This window comes from Diachasma alloeum, unplaced genomic scaffold (assembly GCF_001412515.2).
Source record: "Diachasma alloeum isolate Michigan unplaced genomic scaffold, Dall2.0 Dall_scaffold_00287, whole genome shotgun sequence".
Lineage (NCBI taxonomy): Eukaryota > Metazoa > Arthropoda > Insecta > Hymenoptera > Braconidae > Diachasma > Diachasma alloeum.
Window position 1 is genome coordinate 457,260 of NW_021680426.1, and position 20,252 is coordinate 477,511.

The following is a 20,252-nucleotide window of genomic DNA, read 5'->3' on the forward strand; positions in this document are numbered from 1 at the left end:
AAAAAAAAACTTCGCCCCTGAAATCAGTAGAAAAACCCCGAAATAAAAAAAGGTCAGACCAAAAAAAATAAGCTCAGATCCAAAAACGGAAGAGGAACTTTCCACTTCAAAAAGCTCCCTCTTCAATACCCTTTCAGGAAAAGGAGCGGTTGCGGGACACCCTGTATGTATATATATATATATATACACCTCTCTATCATTGTTTAGAAATCTTTTTTTTTTATGCATGTGATGATTTTTGGGGGAGGAAAAATTAGGCCCCCTGATTTGATCCCCTACATACGGACCTGTTCGATTACCATTATTAGTCAATCGCATAGTTACCGACGGCGCAATTAGGGATTTTTTAATTCCTAATGCAACCGCCAAACATGATGGCGTTAAATCGCTCAAGGGGGAAAAAATTATTACACCCGGGCCTTAACCCCTCTAAGTACCGAATTTGCCCAAATCCATGCAAACCGAGAGCAAAAAATGGCAAAAGAAACTCTTAATCCCTTTTTGGAAACAGGATTTGGGCTCAGACTTGTTCCTCAACCCTCTCCCCTTATTCAGTGAAAATATCAACTTCCTCGATTCGAACGGGGGTGGCTTTTACCCCCTAGCAGTGCCTAATTTCCCCAAATCCATGCGAACTCAAAGCAAAAAATGGAAAAAGAAAATCCCATTCCCCTTTTGGAGACGGGATTTGGACTCAGGCTTGGTCCTCAACCCCCTCCCCTCATTTAGTGAAGATTTCGAATCCCCGTTTCAAACGGGGGTGGCTTTTACCCCCTCGAAGTGCCCAATTTTCCCAAATCCATGCGAATTGAGAGCACAAAATGGAGAAAGAAAATCCCATTCCCATCTTGGAGACAGGATTTGGGCTCAGCCTTGTTCCTCACCCCCTCCCCTCAAGAAAGAAAAAAAAATTTTGTCAATTTAAAAAAAAAAACTTTGCCCCTGAAATCAGGAGAAAAACCCCAAAATAAAAAAAGGTCAGACCAAAAAAAATAAGCTCAGATCCAAAAACGGAAGAGGAACTTTCCACTTCAAAAAGCTCCCTCTTCAATACCCTTTCAGGAAAAGGAGCGGTTGTGGGACACCCTGTATTCAGAACATATGAGGGAACAAACTGTTTTTTAAATATTCTCCATTTCCCACAAACAAACTTTTCAATCTTGGCTGAATTCCCGATTCCTTGATTATGGATTTCGAATTATTCAAATTTCGAACTCGCATCATGTCTTTCGGCTGGGCATGGGCCCATTCCTACCACTCTGTGACTTTACGTTTCAATGATTTACCGCAAACTTGTCATTTGATTTTGGGATGACTGTACCCAAGCCCGCTAGGCTGAGCTATCGACTCAGTCGGTCAAATCCACTGATCTCTATATAACTGGATAGCTGATCCCTATGCTCCCACCACTCTCAAAGTGAGGCGAATTGAAGTGTCAGCCAGCGCTGCCGTATAGTAGCTCAGGTACTAAAGATGACGTCAGTGCGCATGCGCGCCGCAGTGGGGGCCACGTGCTCGGAAAATTGCCGTGGAAACATTCTCCGTCCCATGCGTCATTATGACTCAGTCATAACCCCCAAGTCCGCTGGACACGTCGGTTGTTTGTTGAGCGGTCTCCAAGGAAATTATTTTGTTTTGTTGATAAAATGGTGCGGTGTCATTATTGTGGAAAAACGAAGGAGAAGAACAAAGATTTATCTTTTCATCGGTAAGTATATAACAATAGCTACTCAATTTCGTGTCGTTTTTTAAAATAATAATTACATTTATACATAAGTACCCACGTTTATATTTACGTTATAATTAATTGACTGTTTTCATTTTGTAGATTCCCCAAGGATGAAAAATTAGCGAAGCTGTGGGTGAGGAACATGGGGAAAAGTAATTGGATGCCAAAGGAGTGGCATATGCTCTGTGCAGAGTACTTTTCCAGAGAATCAATCGATTTTCGAGACTTCAGAGTGAGATTACGAAAGGGTTCTGTTCCAACGCTATTTCATCACGATAAAGAAAATTTATCAGCACCGTCCGATGCAGAGCCTACCGTCAGTATGAATACACGTGAGTTAATCTATGATCCTGCAATTAGGTTTATTGGAAGCATGTTTGGTATAAGATAGTTATCTGAGGAAATGATTTAAGATATTTGAAAATATTAATGAAATGTCTACTTGCAGGGATAAAACTGGATGAAACATTGGGAGAGAAACTAGGACCAAAATTAAGCTCTCCACTACTGAGTGATATTTCTATGAATGGTCGGAAAGGAGGTAATTTTTTCATTTTATATGAATTTTAAAAAACATGAAAGACTTGTGTCCTATTTTTGACCTATTTTTTTTCAATCTCAGGTAGCAGGACATCATCACTAGACGATTCATTACCGTCGGAGACGAGAGGCTATTCCCATTCCACATCGCAATCGCAAATAGCAGGTAATGTTTTAAATATAATGACATTATTCAAAGATAATAAAAAAATGGGACTAAGAAAAATATTTTGTTTTTGTTCACAGATCCAACTAAGAGAATATCATCGGTACAGGTTGGTGTCATATTCCACGACCACACGTATGCAGAGTATGGAGATGCTGTTCACCGTAAGCTCGAAAATTCGCGCTTGAAAATCGAAAAGCTGCTTGCGGAAAAGAAAATGCTCCTCCAGAAGAACCACCGGTATGAGGAGAGAATTAAAAGCTTCAAGGAGATTGTAGCCACACTACGTGAAGCTGATGAACTTCGAGCAGATGGTATGTTCAGTCTTGATGGCTTCAATGACATTTCAGTAGAGCTTTTTAAACGCATGCATGGGAATGTGGAGAAAAGTAAACGGTCCAAGGAGAAATATTCGCCACAACTGAGGTGTTTTGCCCTGACACTGCATTTTTATTCGCCCAAGGCTTATAATTATGTTCGAGAAACCTTGGAAGCAGCACTTCCTCACCCTAGTGTTCTACGTTCTTGGTACAGTACTATAGACGCAGAGCCAGGGTTCTCTGAGGAGTGTTTTAATACTCTTAAAATCAAGAGTGAAGAGTACAGTAAGCAGGGCAGACGCCTCATTTGTGCAATGATGATGGATGAGATGGGGATTAAGTCTGGTGTTCAACGCACGAGGGATGGGAAAATGCGCGGATATGTTGATATTGGTATTGGAGCAGCTGGTAAATTTGAATTTTCTGTGGCAAAAAACGCTCTAGTTTTTCTGGTCGTTTCTCTCGATGAATCGTGGAACCTTCCAGTTGCTTTTTTTCTTATCGATGGCATGTCTTCCCAATCCAAAGCGAATCTCATTAAAGAATGTCTCACTAGATTAGCTAATGTCGGAGTTGAAGTTGCCTCGTTAACTTTAGATGGTCCACCCGAGCATTTTGCTGCACTTGAGAAATTAAGAGCGGTCATGACAATGAATTCTTTCGCGAAGCCTTATTTCTCTCATCCTGTTGAAGGACAACCTGTTGTTCATGTTTTAGTTGACCCTTGTCATGACCTCAAAAACATTCGGAATACTTTGGGCGATTGGCACGTTCTTATTGATAATAATAACAACAAAATTGAGTGGAAGTATATTCAGGCCCTAGCTTTACTCCAACAAGATGAAGGATTGCGGTTAGGGAATAAATTACGTACGATGCATTTAGAATGTAAAAAAATGATTATGAAAGTTTACTTAGCGGCCCAGACGTTCAGTTCAAGTGTTGCAGACGCTATAGAATTTTGCTGGAATGTTTTGCGTTTACCACAATTCGAAGGTTGCGAGGGCACTGTTAATTTTATTCGTAACGTGGATCTAATTTTCGATTTTTTGAATGTTCGTAGTCCGTGGGGAAAAGGTTTCAAGAGTCCATTGAGGAGGGAAAATGAATATATTTGGCGTACGCGAATATTAGGGGCGATAGAATATTTAGCCGGGTTGAAATTGACCGACAATACTCCCATTTCTAAATGTAGACCGAAAACAGGTTTTATAGGGTTTTATACTGCAGTCTTATCGTCAATTGCACTGTTTGATGTATATGTCAAGCCGGAGGATGCACCACTGAGATATCTGTTGACGTATAAAGTAAGCCAGGATCATCTGGAGTTACTTTTTGCTGCAATACGAGGTCGAAGTGGTTGGTGTCCTAACCCAACTGTCACGCAATTTATTTCCGCTTATAAAAGACTCCTGATTCGGCATGATATACAAATTATGACTGGCAATACTCGTCTCATGGATCAGAAAAAAATTTAACATATTACTTCGAGTAAAATCAAACGGGTTGCAAAAATAGATCGATATAATCTTGATGTGTACAATGCGGTTGAAAATCGTGTGGTAGAGTGTAAATTCGGTTTGACTAGTAATGATTCTGTCGAAGGAAATGACACGATTGATGAGTTGAATGATTTTTTGAATTTTGCTTGGGCAGTCCCGAGTGCTCTCACGGATTTTTCAGTTAACTGCGTTAGTTATATTGCTGGCTACATCGTTAGACAATTAACTAAAACAGTGAAATGTCCTGAATGTCTCGATGGCTGTAAGGTTCTGACAGCGCCAACGCAAAAATCAAACAATTCTGTCGCTCTGATTCTCATAAAATCAAGAGGTGGCTTGACAATTCCTTCTGACAGTGTCATTACTATTTGTGCTACAGCAGAGAAACTCTTCAGACAAGCGTGTAATCGCAATATGGGTAGGCCCCCAATTGAAACAAATTTCCCAGCTGTCCTCGCCAATGCCGCATATCGTGAATTATTATCATCGAGAAAAATACTTTTTCCAGAACTTGAGGAACATTTCCACGAGATATTTTGCTTTGATAACTGCATGAATCACATGTACATACTCACGAAGCGCATCTTAATACATTATATTGAGATTCGTATGTTTGCTGCAACGAAGAATTTATCCATTTCCATTACTGGAACGAAAATTCGACACTTCCTGACAAGACAAATTGTTTGGGCTCACCAGTAATTTTTCACTGAGAGTTTCTCTTCCGGTTCAAGTCATGCTGCTTCAAGCAATGTTGACCCCTGATCTCAGAGTTTATCTAGTCCCTGTGGTCGTGCTCCTTCAAGCATTGTTGACCCCTGATCTCAGAGTTTATCTAGTCCCTCTAGTCGTGTTCCTTCAAGCATTGTTGAACCCCAACTTAAAAGCTGGTCTGCTGGTTCAGGTCGTGCTCCTTCAATCAATGTTAACCCCTGATCTCAGAGTTTACCTAGTCGTTCAGATCGTGCTTCTTCAAGCATTGTTGACCCCTAACTTGAAAGCTGATCTACTGGCTTAGGTCATGCTTCTTCAAGCATTGGTGGGACCTACCTAAAAAGCTGATCTACAGGCTTAGGTTATGCTTCTTCAAGCATTGTTAACTCCTACGTAAAAAATCCACTCTACTGGCTTGGATTATGATCCTTCAAGCCTTGTTGAACTTTACCTACAGAGTTGATTTATTATATTCAATGTNCTGTTGAACTTTGACTACAGAGTTGATTTATTATATTTAATGTTTCAAAGCTTTTATATTTTGAAGTAACTGTCTTTGTTATTTGACTACAGAGCGAATTTATTATATTTAATGTATTTAAAACTTTATAGTTTGAAGTAACTAATTTTGTTATTTGCCTACAGAGTTGATTTATTATTTTTAATGTATTTAAAGCTTTATAGTTTGAAGTAACTGTTTCTATTATTGTTTGATAAAGATTGGAATTTTTTTCTACTGTATTGATATATCATTTTTTCTTTCATTTATTCTCTGCAGAATGCTTAATCAATCGATTGTTAAAACATTATTTTTCGCCTTCTTTGTCTTGGGGGCGGTGGGGTAAAGTAGTTATTGTGATGATAACATTGAAGATCCCTGTCTATTTTAGCCTACCCTCCCCTAGAATTATACGTTAAGGCAATACTTTTACTTTTACGGAGACATTTACATTATGTCTGTTTGTTTTTTAAAAATAAAAACTAGGATTGATGACACCATGGACCATTTGCTGCTGATACATCAACTGAAAGACCGATCACGAGTTTCACGAGCAGAAATTTCAGGTCGAAAATTGTAAATAATAATTGAAAAAGGTAAAATTAGTATAGTATACTCAATCAATAAATTCCGATCAGTCTAGGTGTATTATAGTTTAATAAATACAAAAAAATTTCGAACGAATAAATTCAGTTGAATATTTATTTTGAGTTTCCCAATTTCCTGAATACATTAATTTCCTTAAAGTAGCTCATCAGTAGGCTACAAGTTCATACTGACCACACTATAGATGTCGAAATTTTCAATTATTAAATTTTTCCATTAAATTACGTGAGAAAATTTATAAAAAATTCATACACAATCAGCATCATTCAAATTACATTTTTCAACATATTATTTTCTTTTCAAACATCTCCGTTTCATAAATAAATAATGGATATTGTTTAAAAAACGGTCATTCATACAATCATGTGTCAAAAAATTTCTTGATTTTTTTTCATATTTTGAGTCAAAAATTCCGATTTTAATCTTTCTTTACAACAAAGATATGGACTTTGACATAAGACAGTGGGTTAAATCCTGATTTTTCAAAATTGATTTTTTGAAAAAACTAAAACGTCAATTAAATCTAGCAAAAAATTACGATTAAAAAAATCTAATAACATTCTTTGGCGATTCTTTGTAGTTTTTAAAAATTCAATTTTTTCAATTATTAACGATTATACAATTCATTAATAATACAATATTAATAACAATTGTACTAATTTCGATATTCCTCCATGCTTCGGCTTCCTTTCGCGTTTATAGACAATGTCAGTTTTCACTGATTATTGACAAAAGTTCGTCTGTTATTCTGGATGTCCTACACGGTAAAATATCCTATAATATTTCCCAATGCTCTCGGTAAATTTACCACTGCCCCACTACCTGCAGCTGACACGGACATGCGCACTAGAGAGAATCTTAGTTCGCTGACTACTATCCGGAGGCGCTGCGTACCTTTCTAATAAACTCACTGGCTGCCATAGGGATCGGCTATCCAGTTATATAGAGATCAGTGGTCAAATCTCAGAGGATCTGTAACTCTTTGGGCAAATTAGCGTACTCGGTATATTACCTACCCTGCTACTATGAGACCCACTTCCTCAGTGCGGATGACTAAGGCGGACGTCCAGGAGGTCTTGCTGGCCAACTTTAATGCTTTTGGAGACAATATTGTCGAGCCAGTTAAAAAAGCGGTTTCACAAGAATTCATGGAGGTGAGATCCCTATTGGACACATGTATGGCGAGGATCGATGGCTATGCAGCCAACCTGGAGGAGGTGAAGCAACAGATTGAGCAGTTGGAGGATCGAGTCGGGCGTCTTGAGGAAACGAGGAGCTCTGAAAATGGCGAGGGTTGAATGACGAAGTTGGACAAGATACAGAGGGAAGAGGCTCTCGAGCGGAGATGGAGGAGAGGGAAATAAGGGAGGTAATAGTATATTATGTCATCAGGCGATAAAAGTATTATCTGGCGAATGTGGCTTTATAATCCGAGCTGAAGGCGATGATTATAATCACATTCGCCAGAAAATACTTTTATCGCCGTGTGACATATGTTATTTTATGTCGTTGGGCCCGTAAACCGCAACCGAGCAAAGCGAGGTTAGAATCGCGGTTTATCGGGCCTAATGCCATAAATGTTATTCTATTCGATGTTCCGGAGACCGCGGGAGAGAATCATGAACAGACGGCGGAGAAGGGGAGAGAGGTGCTCACAGTGCCTGGAACCGACGCGATTGGAGTCAAGCAAACATTCAGGTTGGGGCAACTACGCGAGGACAGGATTGCCCGACCATTAAAAGTGATACTGGGTTCGTCTGAAGAGGCGAAGGCAGTGTTAAGTCGTTGGAAGGTGTACAAAAAGAGAGGTTTTTTGGTAAGACCGGACCGGACGTTTCGGCAGCGTAGAATGTTGGCAAAGTCACGTGGCGAACACTGATCTCTATACTAACTGGATAGACTATCCTTACGGGTCGAGTACGCTGGAAACTGAGGGCCTTGAATAGTTCGCCAGCGCCTCCCTTGTATGGCCTCGGAACTACAGGATGCCTCAATGCGCTTGCGCGACTAGAATCCTAGATAGTTGAGATGGTTATCTGACTGTGTCATTTTTCCGGTCCCATAACCCCCAAATATATAACCCCCAATAATTTCGGTGACTGTCAATCAACAGCGAATACCTGGGCATTACCTGTCGACGAATGTCTTTAGGAAGAGTTCAATTGTCAGTGAGGTTACGAAATAATTCATTCCTTCCATTCTGTAAACTTTTGAAAAAATGGTTCGGTGGGAATACTGCAAAAAACGATCCACCAAATCAAAAGAATTGTCTTTCCATAAGTTTCTGATTTTGTATCAGTGAAATGTGTAATGCAACTTTAAGTAGATATTATAGCAGGTAATGTATATGAAACAGGCTCAAATCATAATAGAAAGAAAGAGTAAATATGAATTGCATTCGACAATGCAAGGCAATAATTTGGAGATATGAGAAATTCACTAATGGTGATAAAATAATAAAACTGGCAGTGATATAGCTCGCACAGTCTGTTGAATAATGTCTTTGTTGTATTGTATTAGTCCTTGAAATTACGAAAAATAATTTTAATAAATACCACGTGTTATTTTCTATTGCAGAAAAAGATAGAATTATTTCAATTAGAATTTTTTATTTTATTTTATTATATTTCAATTAGATCTGCATCGAATTGTCCTTATCATTCCGCCCATGCTATTTCACTTAAACCTGATCAAAATCGAGCTTCTATTATCTTTGTTTCATCCTCTCCTGTAACGATAATGTCACCTCATTGCACCACACAATATCTATTTTAAAAAGAGCATTTATATTCATGTAAGAATTTGTCGGAAGATGAATGGTTTTTCCACTTTCTGTGTTTATTCCCCCCGGCAATCGTCCCAGTTATCATTTCAATTGACCACAATGAAAATCCTCCCTTCAAATCCTTGATTTTGTATAATAAAACATCAGAAAAATATAGAGATATAGAGATCAGTGAACTTGGGCCACCAGTGTCTTACAGGATAGTCTATCCAGTATAGAGATCAGTGGTGGCGAACTGGATCGAAGTCAGGGCAGGGGAGCGAGGTCTGGGGTTGAGAATGTGGCGGGAAGTACCCTTAATAATGAAGTTACCCCCGTCCAGAGATCCCGGAGGACGATCAACTGAGTCAACCCTACGACCTTCGTATTCTGTGCGCTAGATTGGGCCTTAGGGCTTGAACTCGACGAAATTTCGGAGGAAGTCTCAGTCCTCGGTCTGGTGGAGCTGAATAGTATTGAGAGATTATTGAAGGAGGAGAACACGCCTAACTTATGGATGTGCAATATCTAGTGTATGTTGATAACGGACTGAGCTGAATACAATGTAAAAGTATATTGAAGAACGACAGGAACGAAGTTTTGTAATATTAGGTCTATAACTTAATCTTTGCGTTTTTATAACCAAAAAATATGTAACATTATAAAATATATAAATACTAGATCAATCCTCGAAATATCGCCCATCATTTTCGATGACCTTGCGCTATCGATCGGGCAACATACGAATGCCACCGCGAAAAAAACTTGCAGGCTTTGAGGCGATGAAGTCATCCACGAATTTTCGTATATCGTCCAGAGTTTGAAAGCGGCTTTCCTCCAAGGCGTCCTGCATGGACAGAACAGATGGTAATCTCGGTGAATAAGCCGCGTGCGGGACAACCTCTCAGCCGAAGCTTAAAATCGTTTTCTGCGTCGCGCGAGCAACATGATGTTGAGCGTTATCATGGAGCAACATGACTTTCCGGGTCGCTTGCCCAGGAAATGGCCTCTTCTCATCAAGTACCTCGCTCAATTTGTTCAATTGTCAACTGTAGCGTTCTGCAGTAACTGTCTGACCCGTTTCCAAAAATTCGTAATAGAGTATACCCTTCATATCCCACCAGATCCAGAGGAGAACTTTCTTCATGTGAATTTTTTGTTGGGGTGTGGATGTCGATCGGTGTCCGGGATTCACACATGACTTTTCCCGTTCTGTTCCAGGCATGAAATATAGCGTACAGCAGGACTCCTGTAATTTCGACTCGACGGGAGAACGAATTCCGAGAAGTCGAAAATAGCCAGCTCGCTCTTATTGGCCAAGCGCGCGTAGTGGGGAGGCCAGAGAGAGAACGCATTATGTAGCTCTCTATCTTCAATCGTTGGGCAACAGTGAGTCCACACAACCCCACAGTTCATCAATCAAGAAAAATGTGAAACGAATAAAAATAAACGAAAACTAAAAATACGTGAGTTTAATGAGCCACTTGATTCACTGAAACTGTCGTTGCTTCGATTTCACTTATCACCTTTAGTTTCACTTCTATTGACTGAATTGTTTTTTCTCCCGGATTGATCCGTCGACATTTTTCCCAATGATTGAGGTTAGGGAAACACTCGAGAGCATAGGGCTATGCGCCCGAGAGATGATGGGACCATTCCGTAAATGGAAGGAGTGGGGACTGAAAGCGCGAGAGTGGGAACGTGGTGACTCCGCCTGTCGAAAATAGCCGGCTCGAAATTAGAGGAGTCCTACTGTATTAAAACAGTAAGGTTCACTCTTCAAAATCATAAACGGATGCGTAAATATTTAAATTCTAAACAAGACACCGCACTCAATGAAAAAAACGGAAAGATTAAGTTATAATTGTAATACTTTAGAAATGTTATGTGCACATCAAAACACACGACGTACTCTGTAAGGTAGAGATGTACTAGCTATGCTGACTTTCTCAATAAACGATAATAATAGTAATAATAATAATCCAAGGAATTTCTAGAAATTTCAAGGGAATTCAGGGAATTTCCAGAAATTACGCGGGAATTTAAGGAGTATCTAGAAATTTCGCAGGAATTCGAGAAGTTTCCAGAAATTTCGAGAGAATGCAAGGAATTTCGAAGAAATTCGTGAGAATTCAACAAGTTTCTGGAAAATTGAAAGGATTGTGAGAAGTTTTTAGAAATTTCGAGAAAAATACGAGTTTCCAGACCTTTCGAGGGAATGCATGGAGTTTCAAAAAGTTTTGAGTTAATTCAAGGAGTTTCTAGAAATTCGAAGCAAATTCGAGAATTAAAACCCAATTTCTTAAATTCATGTTTCTGTTATAGAACTACTTAAGAATGAGTCACAAAATAAGTTTTATGGAAATTGTCAAGCTAATGATTTGTTTTTCTTTCTAACCCATGTAAACCACCAAAAAATTGATTAAAAAATTATTTTCAATTCAAAAATAAAAAGCAGAAAAAAAAGGTGCCCGGGCAACGTCGGGCATACTAGCTAGTCATGTATATGGCCGTACGTGAGTATAATGAAAAATGACCAGTATAACAGACATGAGATAGATTACATGCGACCATTAATTTGAGCGTTATTAGTCGCTTTCCCTTTCTTATTTCGATCAGTTCCATTTTTATCATTTTTTTTACCGGTGAGTTACTTTGATGTTCCATAATGTGGGTAAAGATTGCAAAAAAAATGTGAAAATTTGGATACACGTGAGTTTTGTTGAGGTATACTGATGTATAACATTTTAGATCAATCTGTTCAATACTTTCTGAAATAAAATAATTTATATGAATATAATTTTTTTCTCGCATCTGGATGAATTAAATAATCATAGAGTATGCAATTATGGTCGATTGTATTCTGTATTATGTAAATATTTCATTGAACATAGTCGTATGACAGAACTATGCATGTGACAGAAACAAGATTTAGTCCGTTCTCCACTCTCTCTACTTTATGAAATCAGTATCTTTTTGAAAAATTTAAATAGAAAGGTTTTCTTACATATTGATCCTTTGTTAACTTCTTCTGAATTAAATATTTAAGTGTTCTGCGTAAATTATTATAATTAAGAACTTGAAGAAGAACTATATAAATATGTAATTTATATATAATATGTATTTTAGTCATTTTTTTAGGAGAATAAGCCGACTGGTTCGAATGCTTTGAATAAAAAAAGGAAAAAAAATGTGGCGCGAGCCACAACAGATTAATATTTTCGGTTTGGATTTAGCGCGTCTCGAATATTCTACACGTTTGCGTTCGAGACAAACATCAACCTATCCTTGTCCCTCACGAAATTTCGGGACAATTATCGAGCCTTCGATGACAGAAGGTATTTAAACTCGCACGCTCCCCGACGAAGAGCTCAGTCAGTTCAGTTAAATTCAGTCCGATTTATATATTCGAAGTAAACACATCTCTCTGCGATAAATACAACGCCTTTACATTCTACAACCACGAGTTATTATTGTGTCTCTATACACCTAAGCGCCACAAAAAAACCTCGTTTCTGCACATTTCGGAAACTACTCCACTAAATAAAATTTGTTCTACACCATATTTCTTATGCAAATCTAATATTCATCGAACAAAACCCAATATACATGACCAGAATGGGGTCATTCACTGAAAATCAGGGTTTTTCTACGGTACATAATCAAATACTGGTAATTTACCTCTAAATGGTCAAAAGGTTAACAACTGGTAGAAAACCGCTTGACCCGAATATCAGTGCAGTAACCCACTGAATTTCATGAGATTCACATCTCGCAAAGATCATGGTAGTGTCTATTCACACGGTCCACGGTAAATTTTATCGTGGATATAGGGTATATTTTACCGTGGATATAAGGTAAGCAGTGGGGTACGTTAGGCCCATTTTTACCGTGGATAAAAGGTAATTCTTACCGTGGATATAAGATAAATCAGTGGTGTGCATCGGGCCCATTTTTACCGTGGATATAGGGAAGATTTTCACCACGAATATAAAGTAATTTTTTTTTACCGTGCATGTAAGTGAGTGAATGGTGTGCAGTGGGTCCATTTTTTACCGTAGATGCAAGGGAGATTTTGCGGTGGATCGAAGGTAATGTCTAACGTGTATATAAGAGATGAGTGGTAAGTATTACGTAGGGAAATTGTCTCGTGGATCCAATTATATCGCGGATTTGAGCCGTTAAGGCTTCGAAGATCAGGGGAGTGATGACAAGGGTCAAACGAGAGAGCAAAACGCTGCAAAAACAGTATGTTTGACACCTATCGGAATTTCAGATGTCAGACGGAGAAAAGACATCTGAATCATCATAAGTGTCTTAAAATGGTCTAGATGCTTGAAAATTTCAGATACAATTTGTATCTGAAAACGCTTCAAACATTTTTTTTGTCTGAAAAATTTCACACATTTATTTTCAGACAGGTTTTGCGTCTGAAATTCAGTTTTTTAGAAGTGATTCAGACATTTGACTCTTCAGACGTATTCTCTGTGTCAAACAGCTGACTGCATTCAAACACAAACATTTCAGACAAATCTCCTGTTTGAATATATTTCGTTATTCATGATTTTATTAGTCAATTACTGAATTGATAATGACTGGATGAATTGATTTAAATTGACGAAGAATATATAGAGAATATGTATATTCGACAACGAAATCCTTCATATTAGTAAAAAATTATCAAGCTATTTTCTCTCCATTTCCATCCATTTTTGAAAAAAACAAGAGAAATCATTGATTAAAAAATTGAGTTAATTTCTATTCATCTTCATATTTATATTGCCGCTCAGTTAGCGCACGAGGTGCTCAGCACAGATCGACAAATCCGCGCGTTGCGCTACCTATATGGCTTGTACGAGAAGAACAGCCTTGAAAGAGGTGAATATCCTGACGTTAGACGCTGCTCAAAACCGATAATATTCTCTAATTCGTTTTACGTACAGTCGATTGAGGAAAAAATTGTCGTTCGTTCCTTGTCTTGACGGTTTACATGAAAAGTGAGGTTAAGATCGATTGTTGTGGGGATAATTGTTCAGATAGAATACTATCAGTGGTGGAATGACACTTTTTTTTCGATGAAATGGGGGCAGAGAAGACTATCTTGATAATTTTGCATCGAGAAAGGACTCTTGAAATTTTTTTCCAACAGTTACTTATTATCGCAGCGATTTCACAATTAACACGACCTGGAGAATCGACTCGTCATGCGGTTTACTTCTTTGTCTTTGATTTTATCCATTTTTGTCAATTTTTTCTAGCTTCTCCATCACCCATCTATAACATTGAATGTTNAAAGGAAACATTTGCAAAAGTTCCGCTACGCGGAGAATGTGGAGAGTGGGGAGATCAAGCGCGTGAAGTGGGGCGCGCCCCTCGACATTTCCCGAAATGNTAAAAATGCATAATACTTAATTTGTAGAGCATAAAATTTTCTATAAAAAAATCAATGGCGGTATTTTCGTAATTTCAACCGTCAAGTCGCCAAGCGCGCTCAAAGTTGAACTACGAAAAAGCTGATTCGCCGCTAACGCCGAAAAGTCCATTTTAGTTGCAAAATGCAAATAATTTATGAAAAAGTTGATTGAAAAATCTGAAAAAAATTAGGATGCATCTTGACCCTTCACAGAATGTCTTGAGAGAAAATTTTTTAAAAAATATTTCCAGATTTTTCAGGAGTCGCCATTTTTCTCTCTTCATTTTTCAACCAAAATTTGCCATAACATAACTTTTGATCCAGTTAGCTTATTGGAATAAGAACAAAAGATGATTTTTTCTCGTCCTCTCCTCTCCATTTTCACTCTTTTGACCTTTTCACTCAACTTTCATATTTAACTCATCATTTGTTGATAAACTAAAAAAAAATGCTGTTTTTTCAATATATAATCTGACTGGAAAAATTTTTGATTAAGCTCGGTAGCTTTATCCCAAACTTGAGTCATTGGGATGAATTTTGAATTTTTTTACATTTTTCTTGGCATTTGTTAACGTAAATTCTTAATAATAAAAGAAAAAATTTCGATTTTCTTCAATGTCTAAAAATTCTTTGATTAAAAAAAAAAAAATTTTGATTTCTTGGTATTTTTTCATATTTTCAATACTTAGTGAGCTATAAATTATTTTAGATTTAGGGGAATGTTGTCGTCGGGCGCGCCGTACTCCACGCGCTTGATCTCCCTACTCGCCACATTCTCCGCGTCGCGGAACATCTGCAAGCGTTTCCTTTGCTAATTTCCTCCAAACATATGAAAAAATTACAAAAAAAAATTTTGTTGACAATCAATAGTGCACAAACTCAATGGGAGCTTCTGTTTTGCACCTCTGTACTTATAGTGCTAATTTGATGAGAAATTATATTGATGAAAATAGTTATTTTCCAATTTGAATTTAAATAAGAGTCAAAATTTGTAGGCGCCAGGTCTAAATTAAGTTTCCTTGGAATTATTATACGAGAAAAAACTCTACGGATGCATCATGAGAAATTATTTGAACCCACTTGGGATGTGATTGTTAACAAAAATTTGTTTTCAATTTTTTCATATTTTTGGAGGAAATTAGTAAAGGAAACATTTGCAAAAGTTCCGCTACGCGGAGAATGTGGAGAGTGGGGAGATCAAGCGCGTGAAGTGGGGCGCGCCCCTCGACATTTCCCGAAATGTAAAATAATTCATAGCTCACTAAGTATTGAAAATATGAAAAAATACCAAGATATCAAAACATTTTTTAAAAAATCAAAGAGTTTTTAGACATTGAAAAAATGATAAAAATCGAACATTTTTCCTTTTATTATNAAATCTAAAATAATTCATAGCTCACTAAGTATTGAAAATATGAAAAAATACCAAGATATCAAAACATTTTTTAAAAAATCAAAGAGTTTTTAGACATTGAAAAAATGATAAAAATCGAACATTTTTCCTTTTATTATGAAAAATCTACGTTAACAAATGCCAAGAAAAATATGAAAAAATTCAAGATTGATCCCAATGACTCAAGTTTGGGATAAAGCTACCGAGCTTGATCAAAAATTTTTCCAGTCAGATTATATATTGAAAGAACAGCAATTTTTTTATTTTATCAACAAATAATAAGTTAAATATGAAAGTTGAGTGAAAAGGTCAAAAGAGTGAAAATGAAGAGGAGAGAACGAGAAAAAATCACCTTGTGTTCTTATTGCAATAAGATAACTGGATCAAAAGTTATGTTATGGCAAATTTTGGTTGAAAAATGAAAAAAAAGAGAAAAATGGGGACTCCTGAAAAATTGAAAAATGTTTTTAAACAAATTTTCTCTCCTGAAGACATTCTGTGAAGAATTATTTGCATTTTGCAACTAAAATGGACTTTTCGGTGTTGGCGGCGAATCAGCTTTTTCGTAGTTCGACTTTGAGCGCGCTTGGCGACTTGACGGTTTAAATTGCGAAAATGCCGCCATTGACTTTTTTGTAGGAAATTTTATGCTCTACAAATAAAGCCTTATGCATTTTTATCCTATCTATCACGGTTTCGTCGGCGTAAAGCAAAAAAGGTCGCGTGGACGCTTAATTTTGCAGTTTTGAATTTTTTTAAACAATTTCCCAGTTTGCTACAATCCCAAAAACTTAGTATGTGTTTCATATCATTCTTCCGCATGATATCTCATAGTTTTTATCCTTCTTCTATCATCCTCGATTTCGGCCAAAAAAAAGTCCTTATTTGATTGGCCTACTAACTTTATTTGTCTCTCTCGTTTAACCCTGGTCGTCACCCCCCTGATCTTTGAAATTTTGAAGGCTTAAACCCATAATACAACTAGATCCGCGAGATAATTTCCCTACCCGATGGTTACCACTCATCTCCCTTATATACACGGTAGACATCACCATAAATCCACGGTAAAATCTCCCTTGCATCCACGGTAAAAAGTAGAAACACTGCACGCCGTTCACTCACCTTATATGCACGGTAAAAAAAAATTACTTCATATCCAAGGTGAAAATCTTCCCTATATCCACGGTAAAAATGGGCCCGATGCACACCACTGATTTACCTTATATCCACGGTAAGAATTACCTTTTATCCACTGTAAAACAATGGGCCTAACGTACCCCACTGCTTTCCTTATATCAACGGTAGAAATTACCGTATATCCACGGTAAAATATACCCTATATCGACGTTAAAATTTACCGTGGACCGTGTGAATAGACACTGCCAAAGATCATGCCTCGCAGAGTCAAATATGGAGAGGGTCATACTACGCGAAGGTCAAATGTTGCACGGGTCATATCTCATATCTCGCGGGGGAGCTGCTTTGCGAGGGTCAAACGCTGCAACGACGATATGTGTCGAGGTTCGAACGTCGCAACAGTCATATCTCACAAAGCCAACGTTGCAAAATTCATATGTCGCAGGGGTCATCACGTATGAAAAAATTCAATAGAAAACCAAACAAATTCGCTATAAAATTCTATTGTAATTCGATAGGAATACTATGGGGGTTTCTATAGGATTCCCATTGGAATTCTATTCAATAATTCGACTTTTTTCCACTGATCCTATTGGATATTAGATAAAAGACATTGATAGATTTCGAATTTCTGTTCGAATTTTTCTCTTGAGATTTTTTATATTAGAGTTAATGGACACAAATTTTTCAATTTTTTTCCGCGGGATTTTGTTTTGTTTTGCGTTACAGAATCCGAGTGAAAATTCGAAATCTATTGACTTTTATCGAATATCCAATAGAATCAGTCCAAAAAGCAAATTGAATTGTTCAATAGAATTCCATTAGAAATCCTATAGAAACCCCATAGAATTCCTATAGAATTCCAACAGAATTTTCTAGCGAATTTGCTAGGTTTTCTATTGAATTTTTTCATGCGCGATACCTCGCGAGGATCATGTCTCCCGTTAGACCCTTCACGATTTTCCTTCCTGTTCCTCTTATTTAATCCTCATAATCTTTGGGATCATGTGATTGTTATTGCTGCCTGCTTGGTTGACGTTTTGCTGTCGTTTTGCCCTTGAGATTATTCTACCCACTTCTGTTGTTTGTTGACGTTTGGCCCTCGCGAAGTATGACTCTTACGATGTTTGATCTTCGCGAGCTATGGCCATTGCGCAGTTTGACCCACTGTTAACGGGGTTGCTCTCGTACCGGAACAACTCTGTTGTTCTCAACCACCCGCGATGGCGAGACACGCGGTTAAAAAGATCTAAAACCTGCTTGGTAAATTACTTGTTTTTTTCATGTAGACAACTTGGGAAAAATACAGGTGATATTTTACTTGCCCAACCCTGTACATGCCTACTCAGGGAAAGCTGAATCGTCATTCCTATTCTTATAGTCATTCGGTGCCTTCGAACGTAGCTTGGGATGCATTCGGAAACTTATGACTAATTAAGCGTCTTTCTTGAGAAGTGTTTCCACCACTCTAGGCGCTTTCCATACGGATTGACAATTCCCCACTCCACCACTCAAATAGCAAGTTAGTCCAATTTTCCCAAAGAGGGTTAAATGAATATAAAAAACGAAAAAATAATAACTTATAAAGTAACAATCGTATTTAATCTGTCATATGGAATCTGTTAAACTGCTTGATTTTCCAATTTTTTAGGGGTGCAAAAGAAATAAATTTTCTTACACCTCAACGCATAAGATGACAAATTTTATTGAAAACGATCGAAAGACTCAAATTCAACACAGTGCGTTACAATTTATTCTCATTTACATTTTTTGTAAAAATTGTCATAATAGAAATACGCATTTCAAACATAATCAAAAGGTAGGCTAAGCTCTGGATCTATTTTGCTGTCAATTTCTTGATCCGTAAGGAGAAAGTTTTTGCTGAAAATCAAATTTGGAATTTTCATGAGATTTCTTACGTTTCTACTTTATATAAATATAAGCCTTTACTCGCCTTCTAGTTATGTTCAAAAAACGTTTTTTTAATTGTAATGATTTATAGAAAAAATAAAAATGGAGGAAGTGTTGGCTCAAGTTCTAGGTTTTCGAGATTTTCTAATAGAATTTGTCATCCTATGAATTTCGATATTTGACAGAAAAATTTACCTTGCATGCCTGAAAAATTGTGGAAAGAAAACGAGACATTTAATGGCTGAAAAATAAAAACCGGTTGGTTAGAATGCTATAGTTATGCAACAAAAACAAACTATTCTACAACAAAAACAAAGTTCAAGAAAATTTTCGAAACGTACTCGTAGAAAATTTTGAAAAAATTAAGATAACTTTTGAAGCTCCTCAATTGTATGAAAAATGCCCGTTGAGTTTTGAACGAGTGAGGACCAATTAACCTCATATAGGGTGCGTTTCGGAATCAACTACTGTAGCTGCAGTAAAGCGAAATTAGATAGGGTTACAGTACTGCTACTGCTACTAAGTCGATTGCGAAACGCGCCCATAAATGAATGGCAATAGGTTCGAAATTCTTCATTTTCATACTATATGAATTTCTATTCAATAAATTTCAAGAACAATGAATGGTTTTCTCACAAGGAACTTTATGGAACTGACTCACCTTCGAGAACATTCGTGTCATCATTCAGCAATGCTGAATTATTTCCAGATCTCTTGGACCATCTTCTGTTCATGCTCCTTCTTTTAGCCATTCCAAAATCCTGTAGATGAAAAAGATTATTACTTGATATTGATTAGGTATAACTGCAATGCGTGAAGTACGCATTACGTTTGTAAATATATAGTGAGAATCCCGTGACAACCAGTAGACTAACCTAAAATTCTTTGCCTTGCGATATCAACTTCTGATAATGTTGAAAAACGAGAAGATTTAAATTACGTTTTTTGTTTCAAGCACTAATGACGGGATTACGAGAATAATTTAGTCACCGCTTGCAGATGTTCTTGGCGAAATAAAGCAGTTATTATATCGTTTTATCCTTTATCAACAAAGATTATATGGGGGATCTCGAACGCCAATGAAAAGCCTTGACAGAGATTATAGGGGGAGATCAGCAGGGCCAATGTAAAGTGTTCAACAGCAAAATTCCTAGCGGTGGCGCAAGGACTACGATGGAGCGTACGGAACTGTTGGTATGGTAGGGCCCGAGTATAAATTTGTCGATAACCGGAAAGGGGTTCTCAATACGGTAGCTCCTCGCATTTTGTAATAATTGTCAGGAATGTAAAATCGAACATGTTATAATCAATAGTATAATGAATGCAGAATCTAATGATCTAAAAGTCTTTTCCTTTTTCTCGACATATTTATTATTGACACGTGGCTCAAAAAATTCATAGAAAATCCCAGCGCTGTCGCTGGAAAACTCTATAGTTATCCAGTGATTCTATTGAATAATTGTGCAGATTTTGTTTTTTTTTTACTATAGTAATGTTCGATTATATATATTTATTCCCCCCCTGAGTGAGAAAGCAATATGTATGGCGCTCGCTCCCA

The 20,252-nt window shown here is 37.4% G+C and overlaps 1 protein-coding gene across 1 annotated transcript in view; it reads right to left on the bottom strand.

The window, feature by feature from the left end:
• LOC107038717 overlaps positions 1–19,773 on the bottom strand; it is a 50,003-nt gene extending 30,230 nt beyond the window's left edge. The window contains exons 1-2 of the mRNA XM_015257972.1: positions 19,570–19,773; positions 19,356–19,455 (exon numbers count right to left, since the gene is read on the bottom strand). Of these exons, the coding sequence (XP_015113458.1) occupies positions 19,356–19,446 (91 nt within the window). The 5' untranslated portion in view covers positions 19,447–19,455; positions 19,570–19,773. The remainder of the gene's footprint in view (positions 1–19,355; positions 19,456–19,569) is intronic.
• Positions 19,774–20,252: the final 479 nt, after the last annotated feature.